The 22133-nt window shown below is 41.0% G+C and overlaps 1 protein-coding gene across 2 annotated transcripts in view; it reads right to left on the bottom strand.

Annotated features, from left to right (window-relative positions):
• Positions 1-635: 635 nt before the first annotated feature.
• LOC149216231 (UPF0548 protein At2g17695-like) overlaps positions 636-22133 on the bottom strand; it is a 153062-nt gene continuing 131564 nt past the window's right edge. For both annotated transcript variants that reach the window (XM_089391168.1, XM_089391169.1), the window contains exon 4: positions 636-1146. In XM_089391168.1, the coding sequence (XP_089247294.1) occupies positions 967-1146 (180 nt within the window). In that variant the 3' untranslated portion in view covers positions 636-966. The remainder of the gene's footprint in view (positions 1147-22133) is intronic.

The following is a 22133-nucleotide window of genomic DNA, read 5'->3' as shown; positions in this document are numbered from 1 at the left end:
AATTTACAATTGAGAGCTTAATGTTTTGGCTTCCACTGTTACTAAGGGTCGCCTCACAGGGACATCAACCACCAAGTAAATTATTTCAACTATTTTCATATGCTTACAGTAGGCCATCAGCTACACATGAAGAGAAATGACAAATTTGGTCCAAATTAGTCTGACTTATCTTAACAAAATTGCTTGACTCAATTCAAGTCCAAATCACCAGGTAAATTACGTGAATGTTATCCTAATTTAACAAGCCTGAGTAATAGCCCTCGATATCACTAAAAGTGGGGAGAAAAAACAGAGAAAGCTCGTCATAGGAGAACTGGTTCACTAGTGAGGTTTAGTGCTAAGCCATCCACCAACGTTTGAATATGGCATGAATTTCAAAAGGGAGTCCATTCTTTGGAGTGTAGCCCCTCGGGGCCCGTTCTTCACGCTCTTTGAACAAAAATGAGAAGATAGAACTTTGCATTTGAGAGCTGGATAATTATGGAGTGTAGCCCCTCGGGGCCCGTTCTTCACGCTCTTTGAACAAAAATGAGAAGATAGAACTTTGCATTTGAGAGCTTGAAATTATCCCGTTCATTTTACACTAAATAGTCAACATTAGAAATTTTTGGGTGTTACAATTGCAACAACGTACATGTCTCTTCCACCTTATAAAATAATGTTTATATTCTTAATTCATCTTACATTCACTGTCAAAATGAAAATTAAGGAAAAAAACATAATTATTAATAGCATGTATATATTCTAGTTCAGTCTCCATGTGTATAAGCTTTTTATGTACATTTGAGATTAAGAAAAAAAATCTACTATAAGACCTGTCATCTCATACGTTATCTTGCTTTGTTCGTCTGAGAAAACACCTCAGTGAAGGAGAAAGGTACTACCAAACTTAATATAGGACGCACCATTGCAAGGAGATGTCATTCGAGATCTTTATTTGAGAACCCAAAACAAGACAAGCCTATCCTACTCTGATACAGCTTTCAGCATTGCCTGTGCAGATTGCTGGGCAAAGAGTTTTTGTTTATAATAGACATATGGGCGTGCTAGTAAAGACAAAAAATGTGCAGGCCTTGAGAAGGAAAGAACATCATACCAAACAGTGTCATCATCATCCAGCTCAACAGAAAATCTTTCCTCGCCAGCCTGTCCATTTATATATATAAACATTTAGTGTAATCCTTTAGTGAATGTCTAAATAGATAATCTTTCGAGTACAATATGCAGGAGAGAAATATTCCCCTAAAAAAATCAAATAAAATTCTCGTGCTCTTTTCCGGATTCTTCCCACCAAATCTACCATATACGATATTGTATATTTGTGTATATTTGATGAGCCTCAAATAGGGAACATACTGGTAGCATACAAAACTTTGATGAGACCCCATACCAAAATCATCAAAGTCCATGTTTTCGATGTGTCTGTCACAAAGTCTCAGATTTCATCACAACCAAGAATTAAATTAAAATGTTTATGCACCCAAACAATTTCTCATGCATATGTAATCACAAATGATTTCAAAATCTCCGTTCCTGAATAAATTGATCTTACAAATAAGAAGCAGAGCATGAAACTATGAGAAATATTCTAGAATAAACATATGATTCCATAATGCCAGAACATACAATTTGCTGATCAAAAACTCTGAACGTGAACCCCAATAATGAACATTTCAGCACATTCAGACCTGTCACCTATATCTGTCAAGTGGATACAAGTTTTGGAGCTGGAACTCTCAAATTTCCGGAAATAGGGAAACAACACACATTAATAATGTCGTCTAAATAGATAATCTTTCAAGTACAACATGCAGAAGAGAAATATTCCCCTAAAAAAATCAAATAAAATTCTCGTGCTCTTTTCCGGATTCTTCCCACCAAATCTACCATATACGATATTGTATATATTTGATGAACCTCAAATCGGGAACATACTGGTAGCAGACAAAACTTTGATGAGACCCCATACCAAAATCATCAGAGTCCATGTTTTCGATGTGTCTGTCACAAAGTCTCAGATTGCATCACAACCAAGAATTAAATTAAAATGTTTATGCACCCAAACAATTTCACATGCATATGTAATCACAAATGATTTCAAAATCTCCGTTCCTGAATAAATTGATCTTACAAATAAGAAGCAGAGCATGAAACTATGAGAAATATTCTAGAATAAACATATCTGAAGGTAATATCTGACGGGGAATCTGCCCATCCAGGACTTCTCCTTCCCTGGGTTTTGATGCTCTGTTTTTGAAGGTGCTGATGCTCTGTTTTTGAAGGTGCGCTGGTCTTTTTTACGATCTTTTTGTCATATGTTCAGGTACAGGCTTGGCTGTATATTTCCGGTGTCTTTATCTGGCAATCTGTTGTATATCTTAGGCTTTTCTTTATGTATAAACTGTATCTGGTTATATGTGTGCCAGTCCCTCTTTCTGTTCTCCCCCTGATGCACAGAGTGTCCAGTCTTGTCCTCATGCTTTTCAAAAAGCTCTTATACTATCTGTTCTATTATATGGCCTCAATATAATACATCTCAGCTTTTTCGTTCTGAAAAAAACATATGATTCCATAATGCCAGAACATAGAATTTGCTGATCAAAAACTCTGAATGTGAACCCCAATAATGAACATTTCAGCACAACCTGTCACCTATATCTGTGAAGTGGATACAAGTTTTGGAGTTGGAACGTCTCAGATTTCATCACAACCAAGAATTAAATTAAAATGTTTATGCACTCAAACAATTTCACATGCATATGTAATCACAAATGATTTCAAAATCTCCGTTCCTGAATAAATTGATCTTACAAATAAGAAGCAGAGCATGAAACTATGAGAAATATTCTAGAATAAACATATGATTCCATAATGCCAGAACATACAATTTGCTGATCAAAAACTCTGAACGTGAACCCCAATAATGAACATTTCAGCGCAACCTGTCACCTATATCTGTGAAGTGGATACAAGTTTTGGAGTTGGAACTTTCAAATTTTCCAGAAATAGGGAAACAACACACATTAATTGAACATTATTAATGATTATTAAATTATATTTTTTCAACACACATTAATTGAACATTATTAATGATTGTTTAGTAATCTTCGGCAAAATCACATAACCAATCTTTTGTCGACGCGTTTCGAACCAACCAGTGTGGTTCATCGTCAGGAAAAGTTGAAGAACCAATCTGGCCTAGCTTGCTTAAATAGAGGTGCAGAGACTCCAGGAGTCTCTGCACCTCTATTTAAGCAAGCTAGGCCAGATTGGTTCTTCAACTTGTCCTGACGATGAACCACACTGGTTGGTTCGAAACGCGTCGACAAAAGATTGGTTATGTGATTTTGCCGAAGATTACTAAACAATGTTATGGATCACAGAAGTCTAAATTCCTTAATTATTAATGATTATTAAATTATATTTTTTCATTAGCTAAACTCACAGGGTTTCGAACCTGAGACCTTCACATAAAGAAGGCCTTAACAGTACACCTTATCATCAATTGTTCTACATCATATGGTCATGGCAAGATTATTGTTACTATTATACTAAAAATTTATCATAAATCTAATGATGACAGCATTAATGATATATTAATTTGTTCATATTCAAACATCCATATATTAATATTGGGAGCCTACCTACACCAAGTCAGATTGTAAAATACCCAACCCTCTTTGTACCATATTGAGGGTATAGGGTATCAAATTTTAGCTTTTCTTATTCAACTCAAAGCTATTTCTGAAATCACCATCACCTTTTGCTTATCAAGAGCTTTTCCGCAGTATAAACTTAGATTTTGAGTCCATATCATTTAGATATGATCATTTGAAGATTTGAAAATTTTCACCCTTGATACCATGTCGGCTACTAAGCAACTGCCACATGGCAAATGTTGTGGCACCCCAGTGCACGTGTCATCATGGGGTGACACAATGATAATACTAGGACCACCTATCCTACCATGTCATCCACTAGCCCAATTAATTTACTTTACTTCTTGTTACATAAATGGGATTTTAAATAAAACATTAATCCAATAATTCCAAGTAAATATTTATATCTCCCCAACTATTAATTTAAATCCCAAGTGTAAATAAACTTCAAGTGGAGATAAAACACACATTCTAAATTCCAGAGTGTCAAAGGCTCTATTGACCCTCGAGAATTTACAATTTTTCCATAACCCAAAATATTTTTCGGATTGTCAATAGGTAAAATTCCTAACTTTTTGTGAACCACCGATGAGGTCAACCCAAAAAAAATTGCCCAGTGAAGTCAATCCAAAACTTGCCGATCCGCCGATGAGTTCAACCTGAAACCTTCTACCAATTTGTTGATAAAGTAAACGAGTTGTATTTAGTGCGATCTTTTGGAAGCTTTTCCGTTGGGTTTTTCTGGTTTAATTTCTCTAAAATCCGCCAGAAATTTATTGAAACCACAGGGTTGATGGGTAACCCTGCACAATTGAAGTGCCCTAGCGGTTTTTCAGGGTGTTGAATCCATATATGCAGTCAAAAAAACAGTTAAAATAACACAAATCAAGATTTCACCTCAATTTTTCCATCAGATTCTGACACCCGAAAAGTCCAAAAAATCACACTAAAAATTACTCCTAAAATAAATACCTCAAAAAAATTATTGGCCGTTGATAAAGTAAATACCTTTATTGCCCATTAATAAAATTTGAAATGTAACATTTAGACACCATTTTTCAAACCCTAAAATTTGAAATGTAACATTTAGACACCATTTTTCAAACCCTGATGGTTGCATGTAACTTTTAGACCCCATTTTCCAAACTGCGATGGTCGCGTGTAACTTTTAGACAACACTTGCCGAACCCCAATGGTCGCATGTAACTTTTAGAACCTTGTCAAATTCACCGAACACCCAATGGACGAAACACCCAATGCACTTTCGTCCATCAACAAAATTTAACATGTAATGGACTTTTCAGCTATCAGGAAAATTTAACATGTAACTTCTAGAGACTTCGTCAAAATCGCCAAGCCCCAAATGGTATCATCAACGATGAAATTTAATTTGTTTACCTAATAAAAGTTTCACAAATTCTTCTGATCACGAAATGTAGTAGATTTAGCAAACTATGCAACAAATATAAGAAAATATTGGATTAAACAATAAAGAGGATTATCTCTATAGTGGAATTTAATCAAATTTACAAAGCACACTCTGCATCAAGCCCAAAAATATCACAGTTTGGTAAAACTTTTGCCCAAAATTCCCTTCTTCATGTATGAAAAAATCCAGGAATGCAAGTAATTATATGAATATAAATATTCTCAGATATATAATGCATTAAAAAAAAAAAAAATTCCCATACTCGATTATTCAAGAATTTATCATATTTACTTAACAAGATTTCTTACTAACACTTACTATCCCTAACATTCATGCAAACATAGCTTCAAAATATAATTGAAATTTCAAATACAATTCCAAGAATAAGGAAACTTGGAACATTTGCATACCAAGGTAAATAAACATGATTACCCAGAGTTACTTCCCACCGAATTTAAACAAGTATTTGCACCAAAAATAGATAGGAATCACATGTAAATAAGCATACTTACCAAGAGTAACTACCCACCATTATTTATGCATTTAGGTAGGAGTAAAATGTAAACATAGACTTACCAGAGGTTATTGCCCACCAAAATTTTAAAAAGTCTTTTTGTGCCATGTGAAGAGGATTATGTGGTTTAATTTCTCCACTTTTTACATCAATTTATTCCCAAAAGGCTCTTGTAGCTCACAGTAATATACATTCATGCTGAAATATATATTAAACTTGATCATAACATTAGACCTTTGTGAGCGAGCGTGTGTGTGTATATATATATCATGTGTGTGCGTGTGTGTGTATATATATATCAATCATATGTGCGTGTGTGTATATGTATCAATCATATGATAGTTTATCATATGCACCACATTCCAAATTCCATAACAAGAACAAGGCATACATTTTTCATATCTAATTTTACTAATAAAAATTCAAAGAGAAATTGAACAATAATCACATGAACATAGGCAACACTTATCTAAAATTCCAAGCTAGTCACTGATTTGGGAAGGAGCCTTTTCCACCCAACCATAGGCTCAGTTGCACATCAACTTTCTACAGTTGGCCACTCCCTAGATAGGTGATGATACCACAATGGGAAAATTGATAAATCATGGTAATTGGGCTAAGTGAAAACAACTTTCCTTCTCATATATGATTGATTTAGGGATCTATTGAATTTTCTAAGTCTATCCATTAGAAAATTATTCAGTTGTCTGTTGGTTTATTTCTCCTACTTGTTTAAATTTGAACAAGTTATTTAATACATTTAAATACTGAAATAAACACAATACAATCACAACATCTACAGATCATCAACTGAAAGAAAACAAGCACACAAGTGACACCGTTATTTTAGACCAATGTCCTCAGAAAAACCCAATGCGGGAAAACTGGTGCAGCTATTCAGAGGGTTATATTATTATGCAACCTATCTGAGTACAACTGGGTGCCTAATCTGGCTCACCCGACAAAGGAAAATACACGACAGCAATACCTCTATATTCGGAAACAGATATTCAGAAAACCTGTCCCACGAAACCCTCTCCAGCACAACTGAAGCTCAGCGCTAACCCTTCTGGCCTCTGCGTCAGCCTCCTGCTGACCTACATCAGCCCCAGGACCTTCTGCGTCAACCCTCTGAGGCACTGTGCAGCCTCTGGGAGCTTCTACCCTCTGCCCTCTGCATGGATGACGCAGTCCCTCTAGACTCTACGCTGCCTCTGCTGGGCTCTGCGTAGCCTGGACTGACTATTGCTCTCGCTCTCGCTCTCACTACTTTTGTGCTGGTCTCCCAATATTGTCCCTGCCTCTCTGCCTCGTACTCACTGCCCCTCACTGTTGATCACTGATTCAACTTTGCTTAGCAACCTCGCTCTAGCAAAATGAATGACTGATCACTCTGGTGTATTCTCCAACTGACACTCAAGCCTCTTCTTATACTTTTCTCGTTGGTCCATAACAGCCGAGATTAAATCTGTAATCAATGGCTAAAATTAGATTTGGCTTGATCCATGACTTTTGGACCCTTCTAACCTAGTTTTATATTAATACCCATTAATATTTTATTTTTCCTAAGTTTAGACTTAGGATCTCCATTAAAAATATTAATTATTTTAATATCTCCCAAACCGGGTACAATTTGTCCAAACCATTTATGGGTCTTGGAGAACTCATGTGCTGTATCCTCACCACCAATTTTCATTGCTAGAGCACATCCAATGCTACCCCAAATCAACACTCCCTCTTAGCGAGGACTATGCTCTAGTAATACTCCTCACTGAGTATCACTCTGATTATCCAGCACCAGTCCCTGCGCTGATGCTAGGCCTCCCTGCCCAACATCCTCTACACTGCTACATCCTGTACTGCTGCCCATGGCCCTGCCATTGCCACTGCTACCTCTGTACGACAACTCCCTCTGCATCCGTGCTGCTGCTGGTCCATTCTCCCAGCACTGCATCCCCCTCTCATCATGATGCATCATGCTACTGCATATTGCTACTGCACTGCTACTCAGTTACTGAGAAGTACGTAATTGATCCACCCAACACCTGACATCCTTGTCAGGCTAGAAACACTCCCGATGTTGAAGCTCTCTCTGTCGCTAACAAGTTCTCCCTCTACTGACCTTTGCGTTGCTGCAACAACTCCCCGCATTTCGCATTGTTACACACCTCTCTGTGTCATCTTGCACTAGTGCAACACTCCCATGCCTCTCGCACTGTTGCAGCCTGCTAGCCTCGCATTGTCCGGGGACTCCTGCACTATAGTTGTCTTTGTCGCTTCATCTGCAATAGTCTCTACCAACATCCGCTAGTCCTGCTACTCCTCTTCGGGGCTCCCACAGCAAAGGTATAATCCAAGAGGTTGGGTACCTCAAGGATCCTGCCCCTCATCGCCTGTAGTCCTCCTGACTACAGCTCAATGTCTCCCCACTTCTTCTCAAGTGGCACATGAGCACTCATGGTACAATCATCGTCCTCCTTGACTTCTTTCTCCGCCCTCACTAGCGCTGCCTTGGACTCATAAGCCTCTCCGTTGTTCTTCTTCCTCGGACATTGGTTCGCAAAATGACCCAGTTCCCCACAATGGAAGCACTTGACCTTGTAGAGGTCCTTCTCCTTCCTCTTCTCCTGCTTTCCCGCAGATGTTAGAGCAACATCCTCTTCTTCCTCCTTGATCCTGACCCTTTTGCCGCTACTCCCTGCCTTGGTCAGTCGCCTGATCTCTTCTTGACGAAGAGTTGCCCACAGTTCTTCCCAATCTGGAAGCTTTGTCTTGCCCAGTATGCTCTGGACAAATACCTCCCAATCCTCGGAGACTGCGTTAAGTGCGGTCCTCACCATCAATTCCTCATTCAGCGTGGCCCCTATGGAAGTTAGCTAGTCACGGATCTCCTTTGACCGACCGAGGAAGACATCTATTTGCTCTCCCTTCTACATCTGGTATGCCCTTAGTTGATTCTCCAGCAGCATCTTCCTCTGCACAAAAGTACGCTGGTACAATGTCTTCAAAGTGTCCCACATCTCCTTGTCGTTTCCTTCTCGGCAATATGTGGTACCACATGATCCTTGACCCCATCAAGGATCACGCACTTTGCCTTAGCCATTGCCTCCTCGTACCTATCATTTGCTACCGGGTCAACTGGGATAGCCATCATTCTCAAGGCGAAGCCCTTGATGCAATGTCTGTCTAGAATGGACAAGATCCTGGCCTTCCATACCACAAAGTTGGACACTCTGTCCAACCTATCCTAATCTCTCAGCATTCATGGCCATCTCTCTGCTCTTCTCTGTCGACTCCTCTGAGTCTCTCTACTTGCCGCCTGGAAGTTCTCAGTTCGACTCCTGCTGAGTCTCTCTACTTCTCGTCTAGAAGTTCTCGATTCGACTCCTGTTGAGTCTCTCTACTTCCCATCTGGAAGTTCTCCTCTGGACTCCCTCTGAGTCCCGATTTCCCTCCTGGAAATCCTTCTACCAACGTCAATTTGCCCCTCCGATCATCTGTGCAACTACAACACTGGTCCAGATTCCTTAGCTAGAAATCTGCCTCGGCAGCAACTCCCTCCACCTTGGTCTTGTCCTATTAGGTATTGTTATAATCACAATACCCCACCAGCTTCGCTCCGAAAATTACCCACGGCCTCCTATGCCCCAACAACTGAAGGATTAAGCCACTTGGCTCTGCGCAATCCCGACACCGGCAAATCAACTCCCTCAGCCAACTGCGGCACCTTGGCCTCTGCGTGAGCCTACTTCTACCTCCCTTAGCCTCTACGCTGGCCTCTCTCTGGCCCAAACTGATGACGCAGTCCCTCTGTATCGCTCCTTCCTCTTTCGCCTTCTACAATGATCAGCTTTGTCACTCGGGACAACTGAATCTACTGCAAATGCTCTGCTCAGTCAATGCCTTCAGTTCTCCTGTGATCTGAAACCACACTCTGATACCATATTGAATTTTCTAAGTCTATCCATTAGAAAATTATTCTGTATTCTGCTGGTTTATTTCTCCTACTTGTTTAAATTTGTACAAGTTATTTAATACATTTAAATACCGAAATAAACACAATACAGTCACAACATCTACAAATCATCAACTAAAAGAAAACAAGCACATAAGTGACACTGTTATTTTTGGACCAATGTCCCCGGAAAAACCCAATGCAAGAAAACCAGAGTAGCTATTCAGAGGGTTATATTATTATGCAATCTATCTGAGTACAATTGGGTGCCTAATCTGGCGCACCTGAAAGAGAAAAATACACAGCAGCAATAACTCTATATTCGGAAACAGGTATTCAGAAAACTCGTCCCATGAAACCCTCTCCAGCACAACTGAAGCTCAGCACTGGCCCTTTTTGTTATAGACATTTTTGTGCCTCGTGACATGGAGCATGAAATGTCAATAATTACAGGGATCCTCAGTCCCTAAACATGTTGTTCTTACCCCTAAAAGAACAAGGTCATCAAACCACAGCACTTCCAATCAGTTCTCCACCTGAAAACACTTCAAAACAGGCTAATTTTGGATCATGTCAGCTGCTCCACTGAGCATCTGCGCTGAGAGTCAAATCTAATGAAGGCTACCTGCGCTGGGCGAGATTGGCCAAGTGGCACAGTCATTCTGCAAGGTGTCAACTGCCCAGGAAGCTTCCAAACTGACACTTGGTTCATGAGATTCGCCCTGTGATGAGTAAGAGGTACTTGCTCTCCATGTGTAAGCAAGGATCTCCAAGTGGACTCAAGAACTGAAGATTAACTGAAGAGGGAGAGGACACAAGGCAGCTTTATGTTAGTCTCAAGCTGACTCATCCTCTCTTCTTCTATCCTATATATAGAGCTCTTCTATGAGGTCTAGGGAGGCGGGAATTTTGTGTAAAGCAAGGAGGTGCTGTTGGTTTACAGTTAGAGCTATTGGGTGATTGTTTTACTAGAGGTGAAGAGGAGACTTCTTGCCGCTGGGGAGGTGCTGCTGGATTGGAGCCATTGATGGTTGTAACCTTCTCAGAACCCTGTTACTTTTATCAATAAAGCTTTGAATGTTCTCCTATATACTTGTATTGCATTGATGTATTGTATTTACTTGTATATTTGATTCACTCTAATCCATGCATCAGTTATGAGTACTTGTATCTTGTAGTTTCCTCTCTTGTTTGTGCAGGATCTGTGTGTAGCTGGACCGACAAAGGGAGCAAGGAGCTGGGAACAAGAGACAAAGAGAGAGGATAAGGATCGACAAAAGCGAAAGACACCGGTTGGTTAATCTTTTCTTCCTTCTCTTTGTACTTTCATAAAGGAAAATATCAAAGCTTTACTTTCAGTTGTTGCTAAAGACTGTCACCTTTAGAGTAGGGATAGGGTCATCCGAGTCGGATACTTTTCCCCACAACAAACTGGCGACTCCACTGGGGAGCGTATCCGTTTGATTGTGTTTGTAGTATCTTTGCTATTCATTTCCTGAACCAAAGAGTACCGAATCGAAAAGCTTTTGACTATATCAAAAGCGAAGTAGAGGGGCAGCTACTCTGGCTCATTTTCGAGCAAGTTCATGATTTGAAGAGTTGATCTACAAAGATCCTTTTGTGCTCTTTGTGATAGCTTTTCATCCTCTTGATCATCCCTTAGCTTGTACTTGACCTATAGCTTTTTATTTCAGCAAAAACAGTGAATTTTTGAGCTTTTTATGACCCAGAAATCCTTGTAAACGCAACTCTCGTGTCTCAGTGCAGGCTGTCCACAGGCAGTCTGCATTTCAGCGCAGGTACTCCCTTCGGGAACTGCGCTGAGAGTCAGTTTGACAGACCAGAGCCTGCGCTGAACCAGTTAGGCTATGTCTTCCTGAGGTTTCCCACTGAGTCTTGGCCCTGTTTTCACTGTTATTTTGCTGCTGATTGCTTGTCATTTGTACTTGCTATAAACCAACTTTCCTTGACATTATTCCGCCTCAGTTGTGTGATGAAACTGTGATTGTTCTTTCAGTATTTCTTGTTTCAGTTACAGTTTCCCATTGTGAAAAGCAAACCAGTATAGCTGTGGCCTCTTAGATCCTGAACTGTAAAAGTGTCTTTGTGATCTTAAGAGTTAGTTTTATTACTGTTCATGGCTGTTTGAGTTTGTTTGTTTTTCATCTTATGGTTTGAATTCATACATTTTTAGTGTCGAAACAAATACCTGTAAGGCGTCTTTTGATTTTAGACAAAACTTGTTTGTTTATGCTTCAAATTGAATTCGAAAATTATACGACAGTTTCCTTTTGTTTACATCAACATTAAGGGAAAAGAAAAGAAATACATGCATCTTGCATTTGCATTTTTTGATAAGTTTGCGTGATTGATCTAGGGGAAAGTGCATTAGTTTGTGCTTTGTGCTCTGTGTGGAAAGATAATGTTTTTCTCTCCCCTCAGTAGTTAGGATTTTCAAAGCTAAAAAGATTGTAAAGCTTGCTTATCATTTTAGCTGCATTTAGGAATTTGTACCAATACATCTCGTGGTGATCCTGAAAGACAAACTGCTAAACAAGATCAACTTAAAATATATTGAATGAATCTAAAAACGCTTTGTAACATAACGCTCACAATAGAGGTCTAGGTAGAGACGTGTTCCGGCGTCGTTAAACGTAGTGGCTGTCGATCTCTACGAAGGTGGGTGATTCCTCCTGAGGGACGATAACACTAATACGGACTTGTGCTCCCGCGTACCGTCGCGTATATTGGGAGACCCCTATAGGCATTTATCCTTTATCCTTAGGAAGCCGTGTCGGCCGCCCTATTGATCGCGATGCAGTGAACACAGCATTCACGAAGGTCGACCACCCGTACCGTAAAACGTATTCTGTGGTTTTGCGAAAGGTTTGGCACACCCTCTGCCTAGATCTCCAGAGCAGTTTCTTTTGGCCTTTTTCAAACTCTATAACTGAAAAAGTCCAACCGAGCATTTGTCACTTCGGGCTCGTTAATACATCCAAGGCGACTAGAGTCATCTTTAGCTTTTTCTCGACTCTTAAAACATGAAAAAGCAAAGTTGTGTCTAAAAGCGTCTAATAAAATTCATTCAATACGGAAACATAATTCCCCTTTTTGTATTTTAGTTGATCAAGTAATCCGCAACCATGGAGGAAAGTCAATTAAAACTCCGTCGTTCGAGGAGACTCGCGAGTCAACCATCTTTGTCTCCGGAATCGAGAGTAGTACGGACGAAGCGAACTCGCTTGACCGGGTCAAAATCTCTCATTAAAGTTAGAACAACAGTTCCGACAACATCTGAGATTCTGGTCACTCCTAATATTTCTGGAATCCCTGCCTCTATTGAAGAAGTTCAACAGCAACAAGGGGACGGTTCTACTGATCCTAGTCTGAGGACGAGTACTTGCATAACTGAACCAGTTCCACCTGGAACCGGTCCACAGAGTCTTGTTGCTCAAACAACTGTCGCTGTCGAAGCAACCCCTTCTTCGGCACCAGAAATCTTTTATGGACCTGACGGTCTTCCTCTTCCTCCTGGTCTGATTGCAATAGAGGAAATCGTAGAGGACCAGCAAGCAAATACTCCAACTCATTTTGGAGTAGGCATCACTCTTTTTCCTTCTGCATCAGAAGTTTGTCCATCGCCAGTGGAAGTTCCTGTAGAATCGTTAGGCAGTTTATTGGATAGACTTAAAATGTCTGAGCAACCGTCGACATCTAGGACTGTGCCAAATGACACAGCGACAGCAGAAGCTCCTGCTGTCACTCCGACGATGTTTGCCGGCATACCAGCTGTCCCGACTAGCTCTCAACAGCTAGAAGGAGTCCACCCAGGGACTATTAGGACAACTTGGTCTGTTCCAGTTTGTTCTTCCGGTATAATACCCGGTAATTCTTATGTTGAAACTAGACAAATTGATCCCTTTGGAAATCAGTTTGGACCATCCAGTCCTCAAAGGAAATCTATACCCTTGAGCTCCGGATTGTTACCATATGGGGGGCAATATGCCCTTTCACTTCCCCCTCCGGGTGGATACCCATACGGCAGTTTTCAACCGCATTCAGGTTTGACTGAAGTTACGATGAGTGGTTGGGTGCCTATGTTGCCCCAACAACCGAGAGTTGTATATTCCATGCAACAATGTGTACCTATGTCTAGCATCCCGACGACGCTAGCAATTGTAACCGTGTCGCAAGTTCAATCGATGCCTGTTGTATGTCAACCCCAAGTTGTAATGCAACAGCCCCTTGACCCTGCAACACAACCACAATCGCCAACTGCCGGGACGACACAGATACAAACGGGAACCATAACCCCACATCTTGGTCCGTCGGTTAGTATCGCACAGCAAAACATGGCTTCGCAGCCATGGATGGTGCAATACCAACAACCTCAGTTTCAACAGGTGTACCAGGGATCTGAGCAACAGATCTTTGCAAATAGTGGGAAACCCTATATTCAGAACGGGTTAAATCAACCACTTTACAGTGGCCAAGCCCACCAGCCATATCAGTCCTATCAACATCAGTTGCATTATGCTGGTATGCAAAGGCCTACTGCTCAGGCGATTCCATCGTATCCTGGGTACGCCTTGCCAAACCTGAATCAACAGTTGCCATTCGTGGCGACCTTAGAATTACCAGATTTACATCGATTGACGAACGATCCAATCGCCTATGCCCATTGGTGGCCAGCGATTCCTCACAAACTTCCTTCGGACATTCCTAAATTCAATGGAAATCCTGGCGAAGACCCGTCGAATCATGTGATGACATTCCATCTGTGGTGTTCGTCGAATACCTTGAATGATGATTCGATAAGGCTTCGCCTTTTCCAGAGGACATTGACTGGTCCGGCGGCTAAATGGTATATTGAATTACCTAGAGCCTCGTTCGACAATTTTAGTTCCCTAGCCACGACTTTCTTAACACACTTTCAGTTACCTATAAGGTACGAAACTGGAACAGAGATCTTGACCAATTTCAAGCAAACAACGGCCACACATATATCAGATCATATACATGAGTGGCGTCGTCGTCGCAGAATGGTAAAAACCTATGTTCCAGATCAGCTATTAGCTGAGTGGTTTATAAAGTCGCTTCTGCCTGCTATAACAGAAGATGTGGCCAAGGGAGGCGTCGTAACAGAGGAGCAAGTTATTGCTCGTGCTCAATATTTGGACTTAGTATATACTCAGTCGGGCACGCTCTATTATAAGATACCTGACGCCCCCAGACCAGAATTTTCAATTCCTCCCCCTCCTGGACCAAATAGTGACTCTCATGCCGGCGATGGTGTGATTGGCACTGCAAACGCAAAGTCAACACGGGATTCGTCTAAGAAGACCCGTAAGACTTCGAATCAAAATGAAAATGAAGAACTTCTTGCCTCGGAAGTAAGTGCCGTGTCGGACGACAAGGGCAAACAACTGAAGCAACCAGGAGACAAGAAGAAAAAGAAAGGGAGAAAAGGGAAACCCCCTTCGGGGTGTCATATATGCGATGAGGATCATTGGACAGCAGATTGTCCATGCAAAGCTGAGCTTAAAAGATTCTTTAAGAGTTTGAAAACCTCAGCTGTGTTGACTGATCCGTTTCCTAATCCAGGTCAAAATCTGGTTGCTAATCAAAATGCTTCCCGATCCCAAGTGCTTATGTTGTCTACCTCAAAGCAGCAGAATAATGCTTTGACAAGGAATAAAGAATACGGGAATCCATGGCTGTCGAATAACAAGGATAATGAACAACCTAGTAGTTCGACGACAGCTTTGACCAAAGTTGTGCCACCCATCATTCCTGAACCAATGATAAAGTTGCCAAAGGGAGTAGTACACAAATCGACATTTAATCCTCGTGCCAAAATAGCACAGAATTATAATATAATAGAGGACCTGGCCCAATCGCCGTCCGCTATGTCGACACTTGAGGTACCGCAAAATGGCCCCTCCCAAGAGCAAACTTTATTATCAGCAATGGGTGGGATTGGCCCAATGGATTCCAATCTTGTGGCCTTTGATCATAAAGGATATGACCCTAAGTTACCAGCTCAACTAGCTTTCCTTATTCAAGTGAAAGCCCTCAACAAAACTGTTCATCGAACAATTATTGATGAGGGGGCATCTACATGTCTTATGTCGATGAGTTGCTGGAAAAATTTAGGCTCACCACCCTTGTCGAAATCGTTAACGACCTTAAAAGCATTTGATGGACGATCATACACTCCCTACGAGATTTTAAGTAACTTGCAAGTTGAACTGGGGGGCAAAACAGTAGAAGTCGATGTTGAAGTAATTGATGGAAACCTCGATTACAACATCCTACTAGGAAGGCCCTGGATATATGCCATGGCCGCAGTCGTGTCGACCTACTTCAGGAAGATTGCATTTCCCTTTCAAGGAGGGATTACAGTCGTCGACCAACAAACTTTCCTCCCCGACAGTTCACAAGTTATGGGAAACATTCCAATGATCCATGGAAGTGATAATTCGCTTCAAAATATTGGAGTAGGTCTCCTAAAAGACCCTGCCTTAATGGGTACTTTTTCCCTACCGCCTGCAAGAAATCTGGCGGAAGTGGCCACAGTGGAAACCTACAATATGAAATCTTCTATATCTTATGGATTCGGAAGATTCCTAAACATTTTTTCAGCATGGATCATCGCCCTAATGGAAATACTATAAATATAGTGGGCTCCGAGGACGGTTCTTATCTCGTGTCAACCTCGTTAAAAAATGAAACAAGGAGTCATGAGGATAATTCTTTTACTGTGTCAACCTCATCAAAAAAATGAAACAAATCCCCTTTCTCAAATGTAAACCTTCATTCCAACCACCGAGTTGAATGCAATGAAGCTTGGGGGGCATGCACCTCGATTTGCATTATTATGCTGGGGGCATGCAAACTTATCTCCGAGCAGTTTTAGCACATAGTTCATGCTCGTTAAAAAATAAACATAAGTTCGAGCAGTTTTAGCACATAGTTCATGCTCGTTAAAAAATAAACGCGAGATTCGAGCAGTTTTACCGCGGAATTTATGCTCGTTAAAAAATAGAAAAGCAGTGAGCAATGTTCCCTCCAGAGTTTAAGCTCATTTTTATCTAAAAAAAGAACCTACCCCGGTGGATAAATTTGGTAAATGTAACCTTTGACAACCATATTAAAAGCCCTGGTCGTGTTTGCACCGTCACCTCCACTTTTCATTTGGCCGATCGTTCACCTCCATATGATTGTTTACCTATTTTGAGGAACAACTGCGAAGAGTGATTTCACCTGGCCATCCTCGTGACACTGTCGTGATTGGAAAATTCCAACCTGTACCTGGAATCAGCTGCTAACCCTGTTTATCACTCGTTCCTCAAAAGACGAGTCTTCTTTAAGCTCTTTTCAACTGACTCGTAAAATATGAAAAGATTGCCGAGTTTTGGCCTTCCAGCTCGATAAAGCGACGGGAAGAGCTATCCCTCCTCTAGATTTTAATCTTTTTGGACTTGAGGGATTATTACACAAAAAGATCGAGCGCTTGTTTTGTTCGGCTCGTTAGAAGTACCGAACACCCATCCCTTCTGTATTGTTTTATACTTTTTCGGACTTAAGGGATTAGATGACGAAAAAGGAATTATGGAGTTAACTTTCTGTACCTTTTCAGACTCTCTAAAAATGAAAAGGACCGAGTTTTCCTTGTCGTTAGACTCGTTAAAATGATTAAATAGCGACAAACTTGTCTTTAGGCGAGAACGAGTTTCCCTATCGCTAAGCTCATTAAATCATAGCGATGGGCTTGCCCGAAGGGCAGGTTATAGAACAAGCATATGTTATCCTCCTCAAGCTTGACAAAAATAAAGAGGTACTGGTCAGAAATGACTGGGGAAAAATTGGGAGAACATCAAAGCTTAATGGTAGCAAGTCGCTCTTGAACATGACACTTTTCTTTCGTACCACATCGGGTTGGGTTGTTTCATTCACCGGTCTCATCACCATGGTCTTTGCCAAACCATCCACATTTTGGGGTAATGCTACCGATCCATCGCATCAGTGTCGTTATATGTTCAAGAGGGGTCATTCTGAAAGTGTCAACCGTGTCCCATCCACTACCATACATTATCCTTCATCCATTCATGATCGCCACCCTGAATCATATGTCACAGTTTGTTTTCACCTCCACTAAAATCATTAGCTCCGTTCTGTGTCATTGATGTGGGATTCATTAAGGCCCTCCTTTGACGGATCGCTTCTTGTCGACTTCAGCTCATTATCCAAGAAGTTGATCTAGGAACACCCCCATCAGTACTTTGAAGCTTGCATGCCTCAATGGCAAGTTTCTCACTTCCGGCGACAGGTATACATCAATGACCTTCGACCAGAAGATTTTGCGTGGCGTTCGACGCCAAGTCCTTTATTCATGCCACGTGAATTGTACTGCAGTACCTTGAGGGTCATTGTCATTATCGGTGATTCCTCTCGCGCTTGTTAACGGTTTTCATTATTGACCGGTAATCAAGCGATGTCTTTCCATGTTCGACTTCAGCGCAATTCTCACATGGATCGACTTGTACTTAGAGTGAAGATCGAACGAGTTTGAAGACCCCGGATCTAGTTTCATCCATCCGGGCTGCGATATATATTCAGGAAATATAAAAGCATTTCTCATGTACATCATTGCAGCAGATGATCATCCTATTCAAAGGATGATAATTTCAGCAGAAAATTATCAGTCTACCTTTAGACGATCGTCTGTTATATGTACCAAAATGTATTTATAAAGCTGAGCATGGGAATGCCCGCCTCAGCTAGATCATGAAAACAGAATGAAAAATAATGTATTGTATTGTATTGTATTACAGGGCGCCTCCTCAGCACTGGAATGAACTTCGGAACCTCTAGATAAAGCATTTCACCCGATAAACGGCCTCATACTTTAGGGGGCAACTGTTATAGACATTTTTGTGCCTCGCGACATGGAGCATGAAATGTCAATAATTACAGGGATCCTCAGTCCCTAAACATGTTGTTCTTACCCCTAAAAGAACAAGGTCATCAAACCACAGCACTTCCAATCAGTTCTCCACCTGAAAACACTTCAAAACAGGCTAATTTTGGATCATGTCAGCTGCTCCACTGAGCATCTACGCTGGAATGCAACTGCTCCTCCTTGTACCTGCGCTGAGAGTCAAATCTAATGAAGGCTACCTGCGCTGGGCGAGATTGGCCAAGTGGCACAGTCATTCTGCAAGGTGTCAACTGCCCAGGAAGCTTCCAAACTGACACTTGGTTCATGAGATTCGCCCTGTGATGAGTAAGAGGTACTTGCTCTCCATGTGTAAGCAAGGATCTCCAAGTGGACTCAAGAACTGAAGATTAACTGAAGAGGGAGAGGACACAAGGCAGCTTTATGTCAGTCTCAAGCTGACTCATCCTCTCTTCTTCTATCCTATATATAGAGCTCTTCTATGAGGTCTAGGGAGGCGGGAATTTTGTGTAAAGCAAGGAGGTGCTGTTGGTTTACAGTTAGAGCTATTGGGTGATTGTTTTACTAGAGGTGAAGAGGAGACTTCTTGCCGCTGGGGAGGTGCTGCTGGATTGGAGCCATTGATGGTTGTAACCTTCTCAGAACCCTGTTACTTTTATCAATAAAGCTTTGAATGTTCTCCTATATACTTGTATTGCATTGATGTATTGTATTTACTTGTATATTTGATTCACTCTAATCCATGCATCAGTTATGAGTACTTGTATCTTGTAGTTTCCTCTCTTGTTTGTGCAGGATCTGTGTGTAGCTGGACCGGCAAAGGGAGCAAGGAGCTGGGAACAAGAGACAAAGAGAGAGGATAAGGATCGACAAAAGCGAAAGACACCGGTTGGTTAATCTTTTCTTCCTTCTCTCTGTACTTTCATAAAGGAAAATATCAAAGCTTTACTTTCAGTTGTTGCTAAAGACTGTCACCTTTAGAGTAGGGATAGGGTCATCCGAGTCGGATACTTTTCCCCACAACACTTTTGTCCTCTGTGTCAGCCTCCTGCTAACCTGCGTCAGCCCCGGACCCTCTTCATCAGCCCTCTGAGGCACTGCACAGCCTCTGGGAGCCTCTGCATCACTCCCTCTACCCTCTGCGTGGATGGCGCAGTCTCTCTAGACTCTGCGCTGCCTCTGCATAGCCTACACTGACTATTGCTCTCGCTCTCTCTGCTTCTGTGTTGGTCTACTAATATTGTCCCTGCCTCTCTGCCTCATACTCACTGCCCCTCGCTGCTGATCACTGATTCAACTTTTCTTAGCAACTGCGCTCTAACAAAATGAATGACTGATCACTCTGGTGTATTCTCCAACTGATCCTCAAGCCTCTTCTTATACTTTTCTCGTTGGTCCATCAAGGGCCGAGATTAAATCTGTAATCAACGGCTATGATTAGATTTGGCTTGATCCATGACTTTTGGACCCTTCTAACCTAGTTTTATATTAATATATATTAATATTTTATTTTTCTTAAGTTTAGACTTAGGAACTCCATTAAAAATATTAATTATCTCTCAAACCGGTTACAATCTCTCCAAACCATTTCTGGGTCTTGGAGATCTCATGTGCTTTAGCCTCTCCACCAATTTTCATGGCTAGAGCACATTCGATGCTACCCCAAATCAACAGGATCTCCATTCCCAATCGAGTTTGGGCCTCTGTGATCTCTAAATTCCTCACAACTTCGTTAGAAAAGGAAATAAGGGAATCCCTTCACTGCTCTATATCCTCTTGATGATTTCCCCACCTTTGGCTTATCATGGTCAACCAGCACACATCAAATTGCAGCTCACTCTGCCCAGCTAAAGTTTGAAGCTCATTTGCAAGTGTCCGATAGAGAGAAATTTGTTTTAAGAGAGTCCAAGACACACCCGCATCATTCCAATCCACAAGTGGCACTTTTCTAAGCATATTTGGACACCCAAAACATAGTTTAATCACCCAGAATGCTTCATCCATCATTCCACTCGAGATTGGCAACATTCTACTCATGAATTTTATTGCTTAGGCACCCATGTGTCTCTACTCTCTATGGATGTCTCTCTCTGTGTGAATTAATGAATTCTTGTGTCCATGAATATATTTACCGGCTTCATGGGCCTTTGCCCCCTTATAGATTTTTCCATAATCAAGGCAGTCTGTTTTTGTATAGTCCCACATATACCTCACTCTCCCAAGCAATCTATGGGTCAAGTTCAAAAATAGAGGAGTACTCAACCCATTCCTTCCATTAAGTTTTTACGAACTATTGTAGCTACCAACGCAATTTCCATATTTATGAGAGTGATTGGTCCAACTACCCAATCCTTCAAAATAAATTGGTTCTTGCGCAAGACGAAAAGGGCTCAAATTTAAATTTGAATTTCACGGCAAATATTTGGCAAGATAATTCCCCGCAACACCCTCATCATTTTCCCACTTGTGGTATCATAGCTCGTACTAGTGTTCATTTGTTCCCAGTTCGTTTTTTAGCATCTTTAATTGTTAGAAACATAATCCTTTTAGGGTTATGTGAAATTGGCACATTCACTTGAGAGGAAGGAAAAATGCCTCAAAGGAAGTTTGACAGTCATAAAAAGTCCAAGAGACCTTCGAAAATGAATCCAACAATCATTAAATATTGTATTTATATATACATTTTCTTAATGAAATGTATCTCACGTTCATCTAATTTGGTCTAGTTTTAGTGACTCAGTTCAACAGAGCACAGAAACATCTCGGGTCCCTCTGTTTCATCCAGTCCTGCCATCTTGCGACCAGGGTTGCCATACCTAACCTGCCCTTGCTCTATGTTGAAATTGTAGCTATGGTCAGTCTTCATAAAATTATTTGTTGTCATTAGCATGCTCTTCATATTTCTGTTTTGGCCAAAAATGTATTTTTATAAAGAAGAAAAATATTATTTTATTTGTAATTACAAGTTCCACGCATGCTAAGTCAGCCTTTCTAGATGGTCAAGTCGGCTTGCCTAGAAACTCACTCCAGCGAATCAGATCAACACTTCTAGATGGTCAAGTCAGTTTGCCTAGAAAGGCACCCATTCAGATCTCATGATGGCTATATAAAGAGCTCCATTTATCCTCCATGAAATGTAATTCGATCACACATACATTACTCATCTATTGTCCTATGCGAAGGTATTCAAAGAAGCGTTCAAGAGTTAGATCAAGCGAAGAAGGATCTCTTCTATCTTTCTCTGAGATCTTTGTTGATTCGTTGCTCCTGTGAACCAACTCTGAGATCTGTTACTCTTTTCAGTGGTCCAAGATTCACTCATTATTCTTGTGATTTGAAGTCTGGTGGTCTGAGATCCGCTCATTATTCTTGTGATATGAATTCTGGTGATCCGAGATCTGCTCATTATTCATGTGATCTAAAGTCTGCTGGTCCGATATTTGCTCATTATTCATGTGATCTAAAGTCTGCTGGTCTGATATTTTCTCATTATTCATGTGATCTAAAGTTTGGTGGTCCGAGATCTACTTCTTATTCTTGTGATCTGAAATCTAGTACTAGGCCGAGACCTAGTAGGATACTCCAAGTATTCTTTCAATGGTTTGAAATCT

Source organism: Pinus tabuliformis, chromosome 1_1 (assembly GCF_031772625.1).
Source record: "Pinus tabuliformis cultivar Carrire ecotype Pingquan chromosome 1_1, CPIR1, whole genome shotgun sequence".
Taxonomy (NCBI): Eukaryota; Viridiplantae; Streptophyta; class Pinopsida; order Pinales; family Pinaceae; genus Pinus; species Pinus tabuliformis.
The sequence above is the reverse complement of the archived record's forward strand: the minus strand, read 5'-3'. Positions and strand labels throughout refer to the sequence as shown.